Raw genomic sequence first — 17,069 nt, forward strand, 5'->3', positions numbered from 1 at the left:
GATTAAAAACCATTAAATTGTGGATTTTCAAAACATGAACCCCCCCTCCTCTCCACGATGGCCTGTGGCTCCCCGGGAGGAACCTGTGGAGCAGGCGAACCGAGTCAAACTATTTCATTCAACTCGGCTCTCCGGGCCGCTGCTGTCATGGCAACCTGCCGATGGCTGGCTCAAAACAGGCTGCGGTCTTTTCCGTTGCATTCAACCTGCGGGCATGATCCGGGGGGAGGACGCCGCAAGAAGACCCACTGGAAGTCCAGCGACCAGCAGGGCCTGAAGGGGTTCCGATTGGTAAAGACGTTAGACGTTATAAAGACGAGGTAAAGACGTTATAGACGACACGCAGTCCATCGTAAATGTATATATTTTTAAAAAAATACATGATTCTGGACCAAATCACATGACTCTCCGTCTAGGTATGCTTGGGGGGAAAAACATGAAGGCGAAGCCTGAATGCCTTGTGTGTCTTTCTACTTTATTTTTTTAACCCCGCTCCCATGCAGCAGGTCTAACGATGCCTCACTGGGAATACCACGCACTGCTGCCCACTGGGAACCAGCGTCTCCAGGTACAATGGGACAAGGCGTCATATGAGATCCACAGGAGAAAGGTATGGCGATGTGCTATTTAAAACCGTTTCCTGTGGGAATCCTCTTTTCCATTATTGTTGGTTGGTTGTATTTTACTTCATTAAGTGTAGGGACTAGGTCACTTGGTGAGAGGGTTCAACAACCAATCACGTTGTTCTGGGGTTGCATCCCCATCGTCTCAACCGCTCTGAGCATCCTTGACCAAGGCGTCTAAAACTGCCCCTACATGTCTAATACCGCTACTTCATATATATGGAATACATTCTATACCCAAGTTATTTTGGTTAAAAGTGTCTTCTAAATCCATAGTACAAGCATTAGGCATATTTTTTTAAACTAGTAGTAGACATATTAGTGGCATTACAAGTTTGCCTGTGTTTATTTTATGTTCAGGTTAAAACGACAAAAGCAACAATAAACACAACTGCCCCAAGGAGTCATGGACATCAGGCTCTCAAGTCGAAGAAACAGCAGGTCTTCCCCTCCTTACTTCCTGATATGGCCACAGGGTGGCAGTAAAGCTCTGGATGCACACAATAGACACCGCACACGGCGACAAGACACATGACTATAACAAGGCATTTCCATGCTTTTTCTTCTGCCCTTCCTTTCTTTGTTTCCTACATCGTATTAATGTGAACGTGTAACTTCAAGCTTGAAGAGGAGCTGGCGCTGAAGATTGAGAGGGACAACAGCATGCTGTTGGAGAAAATAGCTCACATCAAGCGGACAAATGGTCTCAAAGTCTATTCAGAATCGCCTGAACGGAAGAGGTTTGTTGAGGTTTTCATTCACAGCACACACAAAATTAAAAAAAAAAGTTTAAAAGGATGTGGTTTCTCTGGGAAGTGTTGAAAGCTCTCTATAGAAAGTTGCCCATTCTGATGTCAGTTTCACATTGTGTAGTCGGTTTCACAACTGATTCCACATCATGTTCGCCAACCAAACACTTCCTACAACAGCCGATTGTTTCCGTTCATTCCAAGTATGAGCGGAGCGAGGCGGAAGGAGGAGCTTCTGCGGGTGAGCAGGGAGAACCAGGTGCTGCTGGTTCGTCTGGAGCAGTGCAGGTCCTTCTACAGCGTGAAGGCGTGGCACGACGAGTGGCTGAAGACACTCAAAGTGATGGAAAGCATCACACAGTATCCCCCAAGACACAGAACAGAGGTCAAGGTGAGGCTCTGGCTGCAATGATGTGCTTACCCAAATGATGACTGCTGTTTATCATATAGGTCTGACTCAATGCTGTATGTTTTTGAATCTGTATTTTATTAATCTGGCTTCAATGCTTTCCTTCTTTGCTATCATTTACATGATTGTCTTTTATTGTATTTGATTGAGTGTAGTTTTAATGTCTTCAAAATGTGACCCGATGGAAAGATATTGGAATGGCCTTTGTGTTTGAACAGTGATATATAAATAAAAGTTGGCTTGGCCTAGCCTTGTATTTGCCCATTAGGTGCCCGATGTGATGAGTGATATTTGGCAATTTGGTTGCAACTTTCAGCAGGAACTGGGCCAACGGGGCCTAGAGAAGTCCATCAAGAGACGCTCAGAGGAAAAGACCAAGGATGTTTCAATACCCCATGCTTCATGAGGGTCAACAGAGAGAATGGAGAAACAAAGTTAATCTGATTCAGAGGACTGCGGCGGCACTGAATCATCAAAAAATAACTGAACTTCCATTTCTGAATAATTGTATGTTAGTAACAGTACTTGTGTATTATAATTAAACATTATACTGTCACTTAAACCCACCACTTGGTCGAATTATGCTGTTATTAAAATATGGAATGTTAATAATCTATATGTTTAAATGTCATAAAACCTGTTTATTAAATGAATATGTTAGTTTGCAAGGTTTGTAGGACGTTGTAATATCCTCGAAACTTAAGTTAAAAATCAATATGGAATAAAGCGGAACTATGTCTCGGGTTCATGTTTCTTACAACAACATTCAGCAGCGCACCGATGCGGACCGAAGCAGAAGCCGCGGCAATGAGCATCCGCCGCTAGCCGCCAGCTAGCAACACCGCACATCTCCATCCATTCTTTTGGAGTATAACAATGAAACGTTTTTAACAGTGCCAGCGACAGCCACGACGTCTAAAAATGAACCTCGAAAGACTTCGAAAACGAGTGCGGCAGTACATTGACCAAGTAAGGAAAACCACATTTCAGAACGCAGTGAACGTTAGTGTGTGTGTGCGGCGGCTAGCCCGTTAGCGAGCCGTGCACAGCAGCACACCTCGTACTGTAATCATGTCGTCTGACTTGGAGAGTTTGTGTTGCATTAAAATACTCTTTCTCCTGTTTCCTGTCTCGCAGCAACAGTATCAAAGTGCTTTGTTCTGGGCGGACAAAATAGCGTCTCTTTCAAACGGTGAGTGGCTGTCTGGTCTCAGTCTGCACACCGGACAGCCCCGTTCAAAGATAAACACTTCCCCCACGGGTCATGATTTGATTTGATTTATTTATTAGGTATTTAAAAGTACTGAAACAACTTGAACAATGAGTATCAAATATAGACAATAATCCCAGAGGATAGCACTTAAAAGCATTGCTTAAAACACTTTATTTCCAAAGTGGTCCTCGATGGAAACAAACAATACATAAAAAAAATACACAAACAAATCGATAAAAAACAACAACATAAACCCACTAGTCCCCCTTTGCCACCCCACGCCCATGGTTCAAACTCCCTCCCTTCAATGTGGGAGGGAGTTCATAGCTTCATGGTTGCTCTTGTTGTTTCTGACTTTTTCGTGTGGATTCGTCAATGTTCACGACATCACTTCAACATGGGTGTAAAGCTAACGTCGGCTGCCTGGTGGCACAATGCATAGCCAGACTGTGGCTGCAGAAGTTTCCCTAAACTCATTCAACCACCTGTTTTTTTGAATGCAGAGGACCCCCAAGATATCTACTGGCTCGCCCAGTGCCTTTATCTGACCTCTCAGTACCATAGAGCCTCTCATGCCCTGCGATCCAGGAAACTCGACAAGGCAAGCGTTTATTTAATACCCTTTCAGTCATGCGTTCTTCAATATCAGTGTGGTTTTACTAGTCGATTTTTGTCATGAACTCGCTAAACTTTGTTTCCCTTCTTGCACACAGTTGTATGGAGCTTGTCAATATCTGGCCGCCAGGTGTCATGTGAGTCATTGCATTGGATTTGTGTTGTTGCTACGAGGACAACAAAACAAAAATATACGGTACTTCTGAGAGGATATCGTGTTAATTATGGATTTGTGACTAAATGATCATTTCTTTCAGTATTCTGCCAAAGAGTTCCAGCAGGCGTTGGATGTCCTGGATATGGAGGAGCCGGCCAGTAAGAAGCTACTGGACAGGAGTATGAAGGATGAAAAGGGTGTAGCAGACTTGACTAAAGACTGGGGCATGTCCCCTGCCTCTGTAAGTCTTATCTAATAAGGTGGTGTACAGAATGCATTGTATGCAACGCGCATGTTGTTTTGTTCTTTCAATAGCATCATTGTCACTAGTCTTCACCTGATCCATACATTTCACCTTGGTTCAGTGCTGGCACCTAAAAAGCTCTTTTCCTGTCTTGAATATTTTTTTTATATTTGTTGTGAGTCGAGTGTAGAAAGAAAATAACTTTTGTACAACGCACTTTTTTTTTTTGTCTCTGCCAGGTTTTTGTAATAAATTAAATCCGAAGACAATAATACAGCACTCGTACTGTAGCTCTAATATGCACATTGCACAAGTTTACGTCCTCCCTTTTATTGATGACAATTTCTGGGTTTGCTTCTGATCTCTCTCATCCACCTTCAGAAACCACCAGCAAAGCACCCTTTCAGCTCTCCCCAACCAGCCGCTCACCTCACCTCACCCTCTTCCTCCCTTCTAGATCAGCAGCTCGATCTGCCTCCTGCGGGGGAAAATCTATGACGCCATGGACAACCGACCGCTGGCCACCTCCAGCTACAAAGAGGCCCTGAAGCTCGACGTCTACTGCTTTGAAGCCTTCGACCTTTTAACGTCCCATCACATGCTGACTGCACAGGAAGGTGGGTACAGGAGTTAACTCATGGTTTCCGACCATCGGAAATAACCACTTCAACAAAAGAATGGATTCCGTAGCCAATTGAGGGGAAAAAAAAGTCACAAAGGACGGCCTTGAACAGAAGACCAGAAGACCACACTTTTGTAAAAAGTCTATCAACATGAAATCAAAGTTGTTACAGTAGGGTGGCTCTGTAGAGCTGGCCTTCCAAATGTCAGTAGTTGGCTTAAGAGAATGCTGCTCTGACAACTCCATGTCAATTTGTTATTTTGTTTGGTCGTATAATTACTGTCCGGGCAAAATGTGTGTCTAGTTTGCAAAGAGGCGAAGACAGGAATGTTAACATGAAGAGCTTTTATTCTTTATTTTTTTATTATTATTATTTTATTTAGTGCACCGTAAAAACCCCTGTGGCATATTTCACTTTTCCCATATTTGTACATGTGTGTGTAGATGTATGTTTGTGCATACAGGTGTTATGCATATGAGTGTGTCTGTGTGTGCTATGTGTGTGGGGCTGCGTCTGTGTGTTTGGGTTCAATAAGAACACACATACTGTTTCAGCCCTGTTTGATTGAGGTTTCTCCCATTCCCGCCCCCCCCTACAGAAACCGACTTCCTGAACTCTCTTCCTCTGGGTCAACAGTGCACAGAGGAAGAGGAGGAGTTACTCCACTTCCTCTTCGAGATGAAATTGAAGAAGGTACTACAGACACAATGTGTATAGTTTAAAAACATTATCTCCCATGGTCCTTGAGCCTTGCACCTGTTTTGTTTTGACTGCACACATTTACTAAACTATACATTTAACTATGTTCTTCATTAAGTCAACAGAAAGCAAATAACCATGGCAACATTGGTTCTCAGGTTTATCATTATTATCTATTCTTTCCTAACATTGTGTTTTCTACCCCCTGTGTTTCTCTGCATATCTTCTGCAGTATAACAAGCCCAGAGATCTGGTGGTGCCAGAGATGGTTTATGGTCTCCAGGACAACTTGGATGTGGTGGTCTCGCTTGCTGAGAGACATTATTACAACTGTGATTTCAAGATGTGCTACAAACTTACGTCAATGTATGTATATCGTTTGTGTTTGATATTAAAAAAAAAACTTAATAGGGGGGAATGGGTTGAGGCAGCACTGACACAAACACCACTTCAGATGCCCACAATAATTCAATAATTGTAAATAATTGCGTTCCAGCTCTAGATTTGGGAATTCAAGGCAAAAGTTAAAACTATTCAACACCATAGTGTGAAGCAAGGGGGAAAAATGGACATAACCCATTGAATGTGCAGAAGACCTGTCCTACCTCCCCTCAATATGATCTGTTATTACATCCTCTTGCATGCTGTATTCCTCTCCAGGGTGATGGTGCAAGACCCGTTCCATGCCAACTGCTTACCTGTACACATAGGAACACTGGTGGAGCTCAGTAAAGCTAATGGTAAACTAACTACTGCTAAAAAAGGAATATGTGCTCCTTTAAGTTTGTAAATAAATTGCAAATATCCTGATATAACTTATGAAATGTGTGCTTTATGACCTTATGCCCTCTCGCCTTCTTCATCCCCAGAGCTGTTCTTCCTCTCACACAAGCTTGTCGACCTGTATCCCAACAATCCGGTAAGTGTTGCCTAGGGTTCGACCGATATGGATATTTTAGGGCCCATACAGATTTTTTTTTCATCAGCCTTAGCGATGACCGTTGTGCCAAAACCGATTTTCTTGGGCCGATATTTGGAGCCGATACTGCTTTTGCTCACTCAATTTACATCATAAAAATGACACAATGATGATAGCAAATGTTACAAGTCTCAATTTAAAAAAAGGAACATTTATTGAACTGTCTGTAAATCATGCCGGGAAAAATATATTTATTAAAAAAAAAAAACTTAAAAAACGCAAATATGGGACGATATATCAGTCGATCCCTAGTGTTGCCCCTTCATCACCGTCCAGTCGTTCCCCACCTGCTCCCCTTTCACTCCCACTGTTTCCTGACCTGATCAAACGCGACCCGTTCTCCCCGCCCAGGTGTCGTGGTTCGCGGTGGGCTGCTACTATCTGATGGTGGGCCACAAGAACGAACACGCGCGGCGATACCTGAGGCAAGCCGCCGCCGCCGCCGTCGATCCCCGTGAAAGGACCCCAGTGGGCCGCACGCTCATTTAACTCGTCTCATTCTCATTGGTCCCACAGCAAAGCCACGACTCTAGAGCGGACGTACGGGCCGGCGTGGATAGCCTACGGCCATTCGTTTGCCGTGGAGAGCGAACACGACCAGGCCATGGCGGCCTACTTCACCGCCGCCCAGCTGATGAAAGGGTAGGCAGCCCACGTGTCGCCGATGCAGTAGGGCTGGGCGATTAATCGAAGTTTGATCGCGATTTCGATTTCAGAGTGAAACGATCACCAAACGAATATAATCGAGTTGAAACTATTTAATAATTTCTTTTCTTTTTTTTATATATAGAAATTGCAGAACAGCTGGATTCATATCTGGACATTATTTTCTATTTGATCATTTTGTGTATATTTTTAAATTGGAAATTTCAAAGTTCTCATTTACAAAGTGTTTTTTTTTGGAGAGAAATTATGAATAAATGCATCATGTTTTCAAACTCGTTTGAATAATCGAGATTTCGATATTGACCAAAATAATCGTGATTATGATTTTTTTTCCATAATCGAGCAGCCCTACAATGTAGTGTGTTACTTTATTTTGCGCGTGATAAAGGAGACTACGGGCTGGGTAAGAAGTCGGTGTTATCATTTGTAGTCTCATCGAGTGGTATTGTCAAGGAATGAAGATATTGACAATGGTGTAGTGAATTAAATAATGAAATAAATGAAATAAAAATATGCATCAAGACATGGCTATGTAAACGGCAGAAAGACTGACCATTCATATCAATGTAGCAGCCCTCCTTTTGACTTTTTTTTTTTTTTTAATGGTATTTTGAATCATGTTGGGATTATTTCTTAAATTCTTGACAACGTGCCTTTGTGATAAGGCATCGATCCACGTCACCCAGCTCTCACACAAACTGCATTCTGCACTCCCCGCTGTCGCTCACCTGTCGTGTCTGACCCAAGGTGCCACCTGCCCATGCTCTACATCGGCCTAGAGTACGGCCTGACCAACAACTCCAAGTTAGCCGAGCGCTTCTTCAGCCAGGCCCTGAGCATCGCTCCCGAAGACCCCTTTGTCATGCACGAAGTCGCTGTGGTCGCCTTTCAGAATGGAGAGTGAGTCACGTTCATCTCGCTGCTCACACTCACACTCTTAACGCCACGCATGCATGTACACGGACGTGCTCAGCCTCTAAACACTATATATATTGTGATCAGCGAGTTTTATTCTTCATCTGCTTTTTTCAGCTGGAAGACGGCAGAGAAATTGTTCCTTGATGCAATGGAAAAGATCAAAGCCATTGGAAATGAGGTAGGTGCTTACATCAGCGGAAAATAATTATGTCTCTGTGTCATTATAGCGCGTGCTCATTTGGTTGTGTGATTTCAGGTTACAGTGGACAAATGGGAGCCGTTGTTGAACAACTTGGGTCATGTTTGTCGAAAACTGAAGTAAGTGATGTGCCCCTGTTATGAAATCCAAATCGGATCAACACTCTTCTACTGTTTATCTCCTAGTGAATGTTAATGTGGAAAGGCAGGGCTCTTTGTGGAGGTGAGAGAATACTAATCAATGGAAGAGACACTCATTTTATCCTGAGTGGATCCTCAATGGGAAAGCCTTAGCGGTAGTGTGCACCCTGTTCTTCCCTTGCGTGCATACGCTGAACTACCCAGAGACGTGTGTCCACTTGTTCAACCCCAGTCCTGTTGCGTAATCTGGGCACTCATTGAGAATGTATGCCAAGATACGTGAATGAATTATGCATGGCCACTCAGCATATTTTAAAAGCTGCGTGCAGAATTGGCGTGCGCGCAGTTACAACATGCTGTTGTCTTGTGTGGTGAATTGGCTTATGTAAAAGTGTTTTGTCTCTAAGCAATGTTAAACCGTATGTGGATTATTGTGTGCAGTTACAGTTGTTTTCATTATCATTTTACACCACTCTCACTCGAGAGAGAACTCGCCTCGAGTGAGTGTGGTGATGGCTGGTTTAACCTGTGCCCACCGATGACTCAATGTGCAACCATCCATCATCCACACACACTCTCCCACATACCCAGCACCAAATTGAGGCTGGGGAGAATCCCCAGCAGGAGCCTACTTCCTGTTTTTCCACTTTTTACTGCGGCCATCAATATCCAAAACGTGTCTAGAAAATCAAAACCATACACCCTCGAACCAGGGATTGTTAACCACCTGTTAATGGTTTTGGTCTGGTGTTTCAAGAAAAAGTGATTAGTAAAGGCCATGAACTCGCATCGGTGGCTGCAATGGGAAGGTAACACTGTTCAGGTACTAGACACAAGTTGACTTATGTCATGTGTTCGCGCCTTGTACTGAGCTGGTGGCGTTTGTCCCTGCAGGAAGTACGAGTCGGCCCTGGAGTATCACCGGCAGGCCCTGGTGCTCATCCCCCAGCACGCCTCCACCTACACCGCCATCGGCTACGTCCACAGCCTCATGGGCGACTTTGAGAGCGCCATCGACTACTTCCACACGGTGAGCCGCCCTTGTGCACCTCTCCCATGGTTCAGGTCCAGGGCCTCACGCACACATCCCTGGAGAGAGAGTACCACGTAGTTTGTTCACTCATTATTTCCAACATGCATAACTGAGGACTTTACTCGTGAGATCATTATTTTTAATGATCAGTCTTTCAATGACTATTCTCTCCAGTTTCCGGAAGACGATTTTACGTGGGATGAGGAGTTGAGTTAACAAAGCGCTGTACCCTTTCTTTTTTTTTTTCTTTTCTTTTTTCTCACTAACTTGCAATTACCGTTCTGCCAGGCACTGGGACTGAAAAGGGACGACACGTTCTCCGTGACGATGCTCGGCCACTGCATCGAGATGTACATCGGGGAAACGGACGCCTATATAGGTAAAGGGAAAACACAAAAAAAACACACGTGTCAAAACAAAAACAGCGAACAGTCGTCGTAAAATAAACGTCACCAAACGTCTGCCTCCCCCTCCCCCCTCTCCTCCTCCCCCCTCCCCTCCCCTCCCCCTCTCCTCCCTCCTCCTCTCCCTCCTCCCCTCCCTCCTCCCCTCCCCTCTCCTCCCCTCCCCTCTCCTCCCCCCCCCCTCCCCATCCCCTCCCCATCCCCTCCCACCGCCTCAGGCACTGACATCAAGGACAAGGCGCGCAGCAGCCTCAACACGCCGGCGCTGGTCAAGGTGCTGAACGCGTCGCCGGAGCCCGGCGAGCCGGCGCCGGCCTCGCTCATGGACGACAGCGACGTCATGTCGCTGGAGACGCCCGGCCAGGAGAAGGCGGCCGGGGGCCCCGGGACGCCCGGGACGCCCGGGGCCCCCGGGACGCCCGAGACGCCGCTGCGACGCTGCCTGGCGCTGGAGTGCGAGGGGTACGAGGGGCAGGAGAGCGACATGATGCTGGAGACCTCCATGTCGGACGCCAGCGCGTGAGCCGGGCTCGGGGGGCTCCCTCGGGTGGCGGTGGGCGGTGGGCGGTGGAGGCGGGCGGCGGGCGTTGATCATGAATTTGAATTTTCACAACCCCACCGCCCAGAGACTAATGAACACTTTGGTGTCCGTCCTCTATGCCAGAGTTATTGAGACATGCCGGAGCACACTCCTCCCCGCCCGCTTTCCTTTTGTGCGTTCGATAATGAAAACGACTAAAAACGACGACAACAAAACAACACAGTACTTGACGTTGTGAACGCTGTAAAACGGAAGAGCAACGCATTTCATCCTCTTTTTCTTTTTTTTAACAAGTGTGATTTGAAGGGTGGTGGTGGGGGGGGGGGGGGGGGGGTGTAACTTGTGCCTTGGTACAGCGGAGAGGGCTCTCACTATTGGACCCAGAGGTAAGCCGGGGTTGGAGTCGCTGGGCGGAGCCACCAACATCTCGGAAGACGTGGGGTTAAAGCACTCCCGTGACTCACCTCAACGAAGAGCCTTTCGCTGGCCGCGGCGGGGTACTTCCTGTCGCTAACCTGGGGATTTTTACCCCTTGAATAAACGGAACAGGTTGAAAGCAAGCAGCTTCTGTGAATGTGGAATGGTGGTAATGCCTGGCGGGAAAAACAATGGGTTCTCTTAGGCCTTGTGTCTTTTGAGGTGTGTGTATGAGTTTGAAGCGTGCTTGTTCGCAAAATAAAACTTGCTGTACATGTTTACTTAATTGTATTAACTAACTTCATGAATACACACTATCTGGATACCTTTCAGTTATAGTTACTTACAGTTGTGCAGGTGTAGGTTTACAAGTGAAGTCGTTTTTGCAACTTTATAGTGTGCATGCAATGTCAACGGCCATGATGTGGGGCGCTATTACGCGTTTTTTAATCACAAAATACTCGACCGCTGTGTGAATAATAGTAATAGTGAATAATAGTAGGTAGACTCGCCAGTAGGCCTACTGCTCAGTGCCCACACCACCATCTGGAGGCGAAGAGAGGTAGTGTTCTGGTCCTCAGATGAACGCAGATCTATTCCCTCTGGGTCAGGGAAGAGATGCTTTTTGATTTTGATTGACTCAAATCATCTCGCGTCTTGTCATTTTTGTTGCATGTCGAGCTACCAGTTTTTCCGTGTCCCCAGTGGTGAGTTAGCCCGACACGATCAGATGAAATGGGCTGTACTCCTTCCAAGTCAGTGGGCACTTACAACCAAGACGCGGTGTATGGGGACATGGACACCTGCTCCACCGTCGCTCCAAGCCTGAAAAGCTCCGTGTCGACCGCGGACAGACCCTCACCCTCCGTCTGTGTGGAAACCAGCAGTGGGAAGCAGACTTTTCTTAACGGTATTCCACCATTATTAGTTTAATACTTTTTATTTTTTAACTCGGTGCTTTCCTATAAACGATGCGATGATTTGTTCAGTGTTTACTCGTCTTTTTTCGCAGTTCCCGGCCGAGATATCCACGGTCGTTCGGTCAGCCAGCCGTCGTCGTCGAGCCCCGAGGCGTGGAGCACTTTGAGCACCGCAGCTTCTTCAAGTCGTTTCAGTCTAAAACCCAAAAGCACGGACGCTGACTACCACCATGAGGACACCATCCCCCCGACCCCGACCCACAGCCTGTAGCATGAGGACCCCGTCCCCCCCGACTCTCTCCTCTTCGGAGGCGACCTGTAGCAGGAGGACCCTGTCACCTCCTCGACCCCTCTCCAGCCTGTAGCATGAGGACCCTGTCACCCCGACCCCGACCCCTCTCCAGCCTGTAGCATGAGGACCCAGTCCCCCCGACCCCTCTCCAGCCTGTAGCATGAGGACCCTGTCACCCCGACCTCTCTCCAGCCTGTAGCATGAGGACCCAGTCCCCCCGACCCATCCCCAGCCTGTAGCATGAGGACCCTGTCACCCCGACCCCTCTCCAGCCTGTAGCATGAGGACCCTGTCCCCCCGACCCATCCCCAGCCTGTAGCATGAGGACCCAGTCCCCCCGACCCCGACCCCTCTCCAGCCTGTACCGTGAGGACACCGACCCCGACCCCTCTCCACCTGTAGCAAGAGGGGGGCAGCCCTCTAGACCTCCAGGCCTACTGTTTTTGAATTGTTGAATGCTTCTTGCTGTCACTGTTTTTTTAAACGTTTAGTTGGTTGTCCATTTGTTTTATTAGACCAAAGAGCATTCCCTTTGTTGGATGATGTGTGTTCATAAAAAAGTTGTGAATATGTCAATGTTTGTGTACTGATTTCGGCTGTTAATTCACTGAAGGGTGAATTAATCGCCAAACAATCTCTGCAAAAATCCATCGTTTGAATTTTTCTACGTGCTTTGTAGGACCAGTGTTTATTGTATTTTTTTTTTTTGTTATATTGTTTATTTGTCCACCGTGTTCTTGAGTTTCCTTGGCAACCTTTTCCAAAGACGTCAACATGAACGGCGTGTTGCTTTTCGTATCAATTTAGATATGAGCGCAGAATCCTCGCGAGATAATGTGTACTAAACTCTCGCGAGCGTAAGGACGACTCAGAAGCGAGAAGGAGATGTGGAGAAATGAGGTCTGAAAAGGACCCAATGCCGGCATGCAGAGAGAAAAGCGTCGTTGAAATACAGTTCAGAGACATCCAAAGAGACCAAGAGGGTAACCTGGGCCTTTCGAAGCAGAAGGAAGAGAAGAAGGAGATATTTACCAAGGTAAGTGCGTAGTGGCGCGTTGTTTACGTTGTGCGTACTGCAGCCATGGTGGAGGGTCCGATCAGCACCAAGGACAGCTACAGCAGGAATATCCCCATGACGTTACTAATCTGTCTTTTTTTTTGTCCCAGGTCTAAATAGCTTACTTTAATGTTTTCTCTTTCTTTTAAAACAGTCGCCATACGCAGTGCTTTTAACGAAAGGATTGCAATGAACAACATCACGTCCTTGAATAATCTGCTGGGGCTTTACATAACAAACGTAGCCCGTCACGTTAGATTTAGTTTCTGCTTCTGTACTGCAGTGTGTGGCTGTTAGATCCATGATGGACAAGCTAGAAGACCAATACCATATACGGATACTGTTACACAGCTTGAATCTACTATGATGACCATTGGAATGGTCCTTCTAGCAATTGCAAATGTGAAAAAAAACACCCAAATGTACCTGTACAGGTGGTCATTCGAAGGCTTCCACCCAGCCTGTCAAAGGAACAGCTGGAGGAACAGCTGAGCCCACTTCCATCCTTCGATTATTTTGAGTTCTTCCCAGCTGACCAGAGGTAGGCCTATAAATGATACTAATTTAATACATATATTACATTTTTAACAGTAGCTATTAAGGCCTATGTGTCTACTTACTTACAAGTGTCCATAAAAGCACAGCTTGGTCAAGATGCCGGTGTCAACGTCCATTGATTAGACATGCATGCTAACACTGTTTAAAACAATTCTGAAATATGATTGGCTGATGAAGGCGTTTCGATCTCTCTCTTCCTCCCGTTCTATTCAGCCTACACCCTCACCTGTTCTCCAGGGCATATATCAACTTCAAAACCAATGAAGATATCCTTCTCTTCCGGGACCGCTTTGATGGTTATGTTTTTATTGACAACAAAGGTAATCACGAAGGAAAAATAGAAACAGATCAACTTAAACTATAAAGTTTAAGGAGCACTATATATTACTCATCATTATTTAAGTATATTGTTATTCCTACTATCATGCACCGCATGTAGAGCAACTTCTCTCCAGGACGCAGCAGAAATAACAAATTAAGTTCCCAGTTTGTAGTTAAACAGACATTGACATTTAATAGTTTATGAATGAACGTCTGTATGTGGCTGCCTTTGTTTGTCCGTGATTGTATCTTCCATTTCATGGACACAGGTGTGTATGGATATAGTCACAACGTCCGTTACCCTGGTGACCGTTTCAATACAAACCTTGATCCCATGTTCAATATTGACCCAGGCCAGGAGTACGCCGCTGTGGTAGAGTTCGCCCCCTTCCAGAAAATCTCCAAAAAGAAGCTCAAGAAGAAAGATGCCAAAGCCGGTAGCATTGAAGAAGGTACAGCGCTGCCATGTTTGAAAATACTTCATTAGATTAACGATCAACATAAATGCAAGATTATATCCATAATGGATAGGTTGATTATTTATTGCCTACTCAGGCGTGGTCTAGAGTAGTAGAGTTACAGAAATACAGACAAAATAAACTAAAATAAGAATTCAGTTGAATCATTTTTATTAGTAAGTTCCCATGATTACAGTGGCTACTTATCTCCTGATTATGCACAGTTTATGTAATTCAATATATTACATGAATTATATTGTGTGGTATATAACATACTGATAAGTAATATGTAATATGATAATATTATACGATTTTGAGTGTCTCACAGTTTTCCCATCAGTCTTGGATTATGGAGATGTGGTTTATATACATGTTTCTGCTTCCACTCTTAAACACTCAGATTCTATGTATAATTTTACCCTCAGCTTTATCCCCAGTAATAGTTAATCACCATTGTGTTCTGTACAACAATGTTGGATGGTCCTCTTTGGCAGAGATGCGAGATGCAAGGGTATCTGTTTCTAAATAAAGACATTGTTGGAGATCTTCCACCTTTTATCCCTTCATTATAGGACTGCCTAGCAGTGGCACGTCTTACAATGTACTTTAAATAACCAACCATTTCACCACAGTCTGCAGTTGCTTTTAATTGTTTAATAGTATAATTGTCCTTTGTGTAGTCATTGTGTGCGGTATATTTCCGGCATCATTGTGATGAGAGATTGCTCCCAGTGATCTATCGAGGTGAAATTACGATTGAATTAATGAGCGCTCTTCCTTGGATGTGTCACTCTCCCAGACCCGGAATACAAGCGCTTCCTGGAGAACTACTCCTGCGATGAGGAGAAGTCCATGGCCAACCCAGAGACTCTGCTGGGGGAGATAGAAGCCAAGACCAGGGAGCTCATAGGTACACCAGCACCCTTATTAGAGACACTGAGTATGATGCTCTATTTTCATCAGTTCTTTTGACTTTCATATCTAGCTCCAGGCTGAAGTGTGTTCACTTGCCCATCATCTGTTTTCAGCCAAAAGAACGACGCCTCTGTTGGAATACATCAAGAACAAGAAAATAGAGAAACAGGTTGGTGAAAATAGAGAAAAAAAAACATATACACTGTTTTTCATAAGGATAAAATACATTCAGAATTTGAACCTGCTGCTGAAACGGGGCAATTTCTTTTTTCCTTCTCCCAGAGGATAAGAGAGGAAAAACGAGAGGAGAGGAGGAGACGAGAGCTCGAAAAAAAACGACAGAGGGAGGAGGAGAAGAGGAAGAGAAGAGAGGAGGAGAGACGCAAACGCAGGGAGGCGGAGAAGCAGAAGAAGTTGTCGGAGAAGGAGGTCAAAATAAAGGTGACACCTTGAACTCCTCGTCTCTTGATTCTATTTACAACAAAAAAAAAAAAAACAACGTTCAACATTTTGCCTTCACGTCTTCCTGCTTCAGCTCCTGAAGAAAAGTGACATGGATGACGAGGTGGACTCCGACCGTCTGAAGGACAAAGGCGAAGTCGCTGAGACCGACAGGAGCAAATGGGAGAAACCGGTGGGACAGATGAAGCCGGCGGAACCGAAGAAAGGTTAGGATGGTGGTCAAACACTGGACTCCATCTCACGAGCTCTGCTGCTAGGATATAGGAGGGTTGCACTAAGAAAGATGCGATTATGGATTGGTCAGTCCCATCATCAAATCGACCATACAAACATCCCTGTTCGTTTTTTTTTCTTCAGTTTTTCATTTGTGTTTCCTGACTCCTCTTTGGGTTTGACACCAGGGCTCCGCCGGAGAGCGACAAGGAGCAGAGAGACCTGCAGCAGCAGCAGCAGCAGCACGGCCGCCGGCAGCGGGACAAGGAGCACCGGGCCAAAGACGAGGAGCGCAAGCGCCAGCGGCACCACTACGACTTTGACAAGTTCATGCGGCGGAAAGACGAAACCAAGTGGGGCAAGGGCTACTGCCAGGACCGGGCCAAGAAGGAGGGCCACCACCACGGCTTCTCCTACTGCCCCGACGGAGGGGGACAAGCTGGGCAAGGAGGACAGGGAGGACCCGGCCAGCAGGAAGGACCGCCTTCGTAACAAGGTGAGCGAGAAGGTGAGCATGAGCTGGAAGGGGGGGGCGGGGGGAGAGCATATTTCAATGTCTTGTTCTTGTTGTTCTTCTACTTATTGATCTCCTTTAGGGTGAATACCTGGAGGAGGCCATGAAACCCCCTTTTTTTCCCCCCCTATTCTTTGCTTATATTCTTATATCGATGTAGAATTTGAAATTGAAAATTGCAGTAGATCTTGAATAGTGTGATGTAGAAACGTGAAACCAGGTCAACTTTTGTAATTCATCCTGCTAAAAAATGTATATCTCTCGATAATGTGTTTTCCTATTTGCACAGCCTTTATTGTTTCTAAATCTAGTAGTGTTATATATATATAGAGTTAACCAAAGCTAACCATGACCCATTGTGAACTACCATTTACTGAACTGTCTTTCTTTTTAGAATCATACCGGTGATCGGACGCTGACCTCTCCTCAACTAATGATTGTCCTGTGACTCTGTGAGCAAGGCATGAAGGCAACCCTCTGCACCCATTGCCTTCGTGCCTTGGTTGCTCTCTGTACTGGATGTTGACTTCTGCACTTAAACATTTAGAAAATGTTCCCAACTCTCTACTCATCGGAAAAAAAAATCGATACACATCATTACAAAGTTGCCCCATTCCAGAACTTGGAATGGTTTATAGTGTATCCCCATTAAAACTGCTTCATTCAGTTTAAAAACCTAACACATTTATTGGCAGCTTCATTTAATTTCTCCTTATTATTAAAAAAGTGT

At 45.4% G+C, this 17,069-nt stretch overlaps 2 protein-coding genes across 2 annotated transcripts in view; both read left to right on the top strand.

Moving 5' to 3' along the window:
- The first annotated feature begins 2,664 nt into the window (after nucleotides 1-2,664).
- Nucleotides 2,665-10,460, top strand: LOC311375883 (cell division cycle protein 16 homolog). The gene is made up of 18 exons (XM_084490910.1): nucleotides 2,665-2,750; nucleotides 2,919-2,973; nucleotides 3,498-3,595; nucleotides 3,708-3,746; nucleotides 3,867-4,007; nucleotides 4,468-4,627; nucleotides 5,232-5,326; nucleotides 5,565-5,698; nucleotides 5,993-6,072; nucleotides 6,202-6,251; nucleotides 6,663-6,736; nucleotides 6,828-6,953; nucleotides 7,725-7,877; nucleotides 8,010-8,073; nucleotides 8,152-8,213; nucleotides 9,129-9,264; nucleotides 9,556-9,646; nucleotides 9,890-10,460. The coding sequence occupies exons 1-18, from the start codon at nucleotides 2,703-2,705 to the stop codon at nucleotides 10,192-10,194; spliced, it is 1,911 nt and encodes a 636-aa protein (XP_084347036.1). The 5' UTR covers nucleotides 2,665-2,702; the 3' UTR covers nucleotides 10,195-10,460.
- A 1,701-nt stretch (nucleotides 10,461-12,161) lies between these two features.
- LOC311375880 (regulator of nonsense transcripts 3A-like) overlaps nucleotides 12,162-17,069 on the top strand; it is a gene marked incomplete at both ends in the record, with an annotated part of 5,329 nt that continues 421 nt past the window's right edge. Inside the window, 12 exon segments of the mRNA XM_084490907.1 lie at nucleotides 12,162-12,239; nucleotides 12,689-12,877; nucleotides 13,333-13,439; nucleotides 13,670-13,776; nucleotides 14,131-14,229; nucleotides 15,035-15,145; nucleotides 15,264-15,319; nucleotides 15,433-15,591; nucleotides 15,686-15,818; nucleotides 16,014-16,016; nucleotides 16,019-16,254; nucleotides 16,256-16,333. Coding sequence (XP_084347033.1) covers nucleotides 12,162-12,239; nucleotides 12,689-12,877; nucleotides 13,333-13,439; nucleotides 13,670-13,776; nucleotides 14,131-14,229; nucleotides 15,035-15,145; nucleotides 15,264-15,319; nucleotides 15,433-15,591; nucleotides 15,686-15,818; nucleotides 16,014-16,016; nucleotides 16,019-16,254; nucleotides 16,256-16,333 — 1,356 coding nt within the window.

The sequence above is a fragment of the Micromesistius poutassou genome (genome assembly GCF_964030765.1).
Source record: "Micromesistius poutassou genome assembly, contig: SCAFFOLD_288, whole genome shotgun sequence".
In the NCBI taxonomy this organism is placed as follows: Eukaryota; Metazoa; Chordata; class Actinopteri; order Gadiformes; family Gadidae; genus Micromesistius; species Micromesistius poutassou.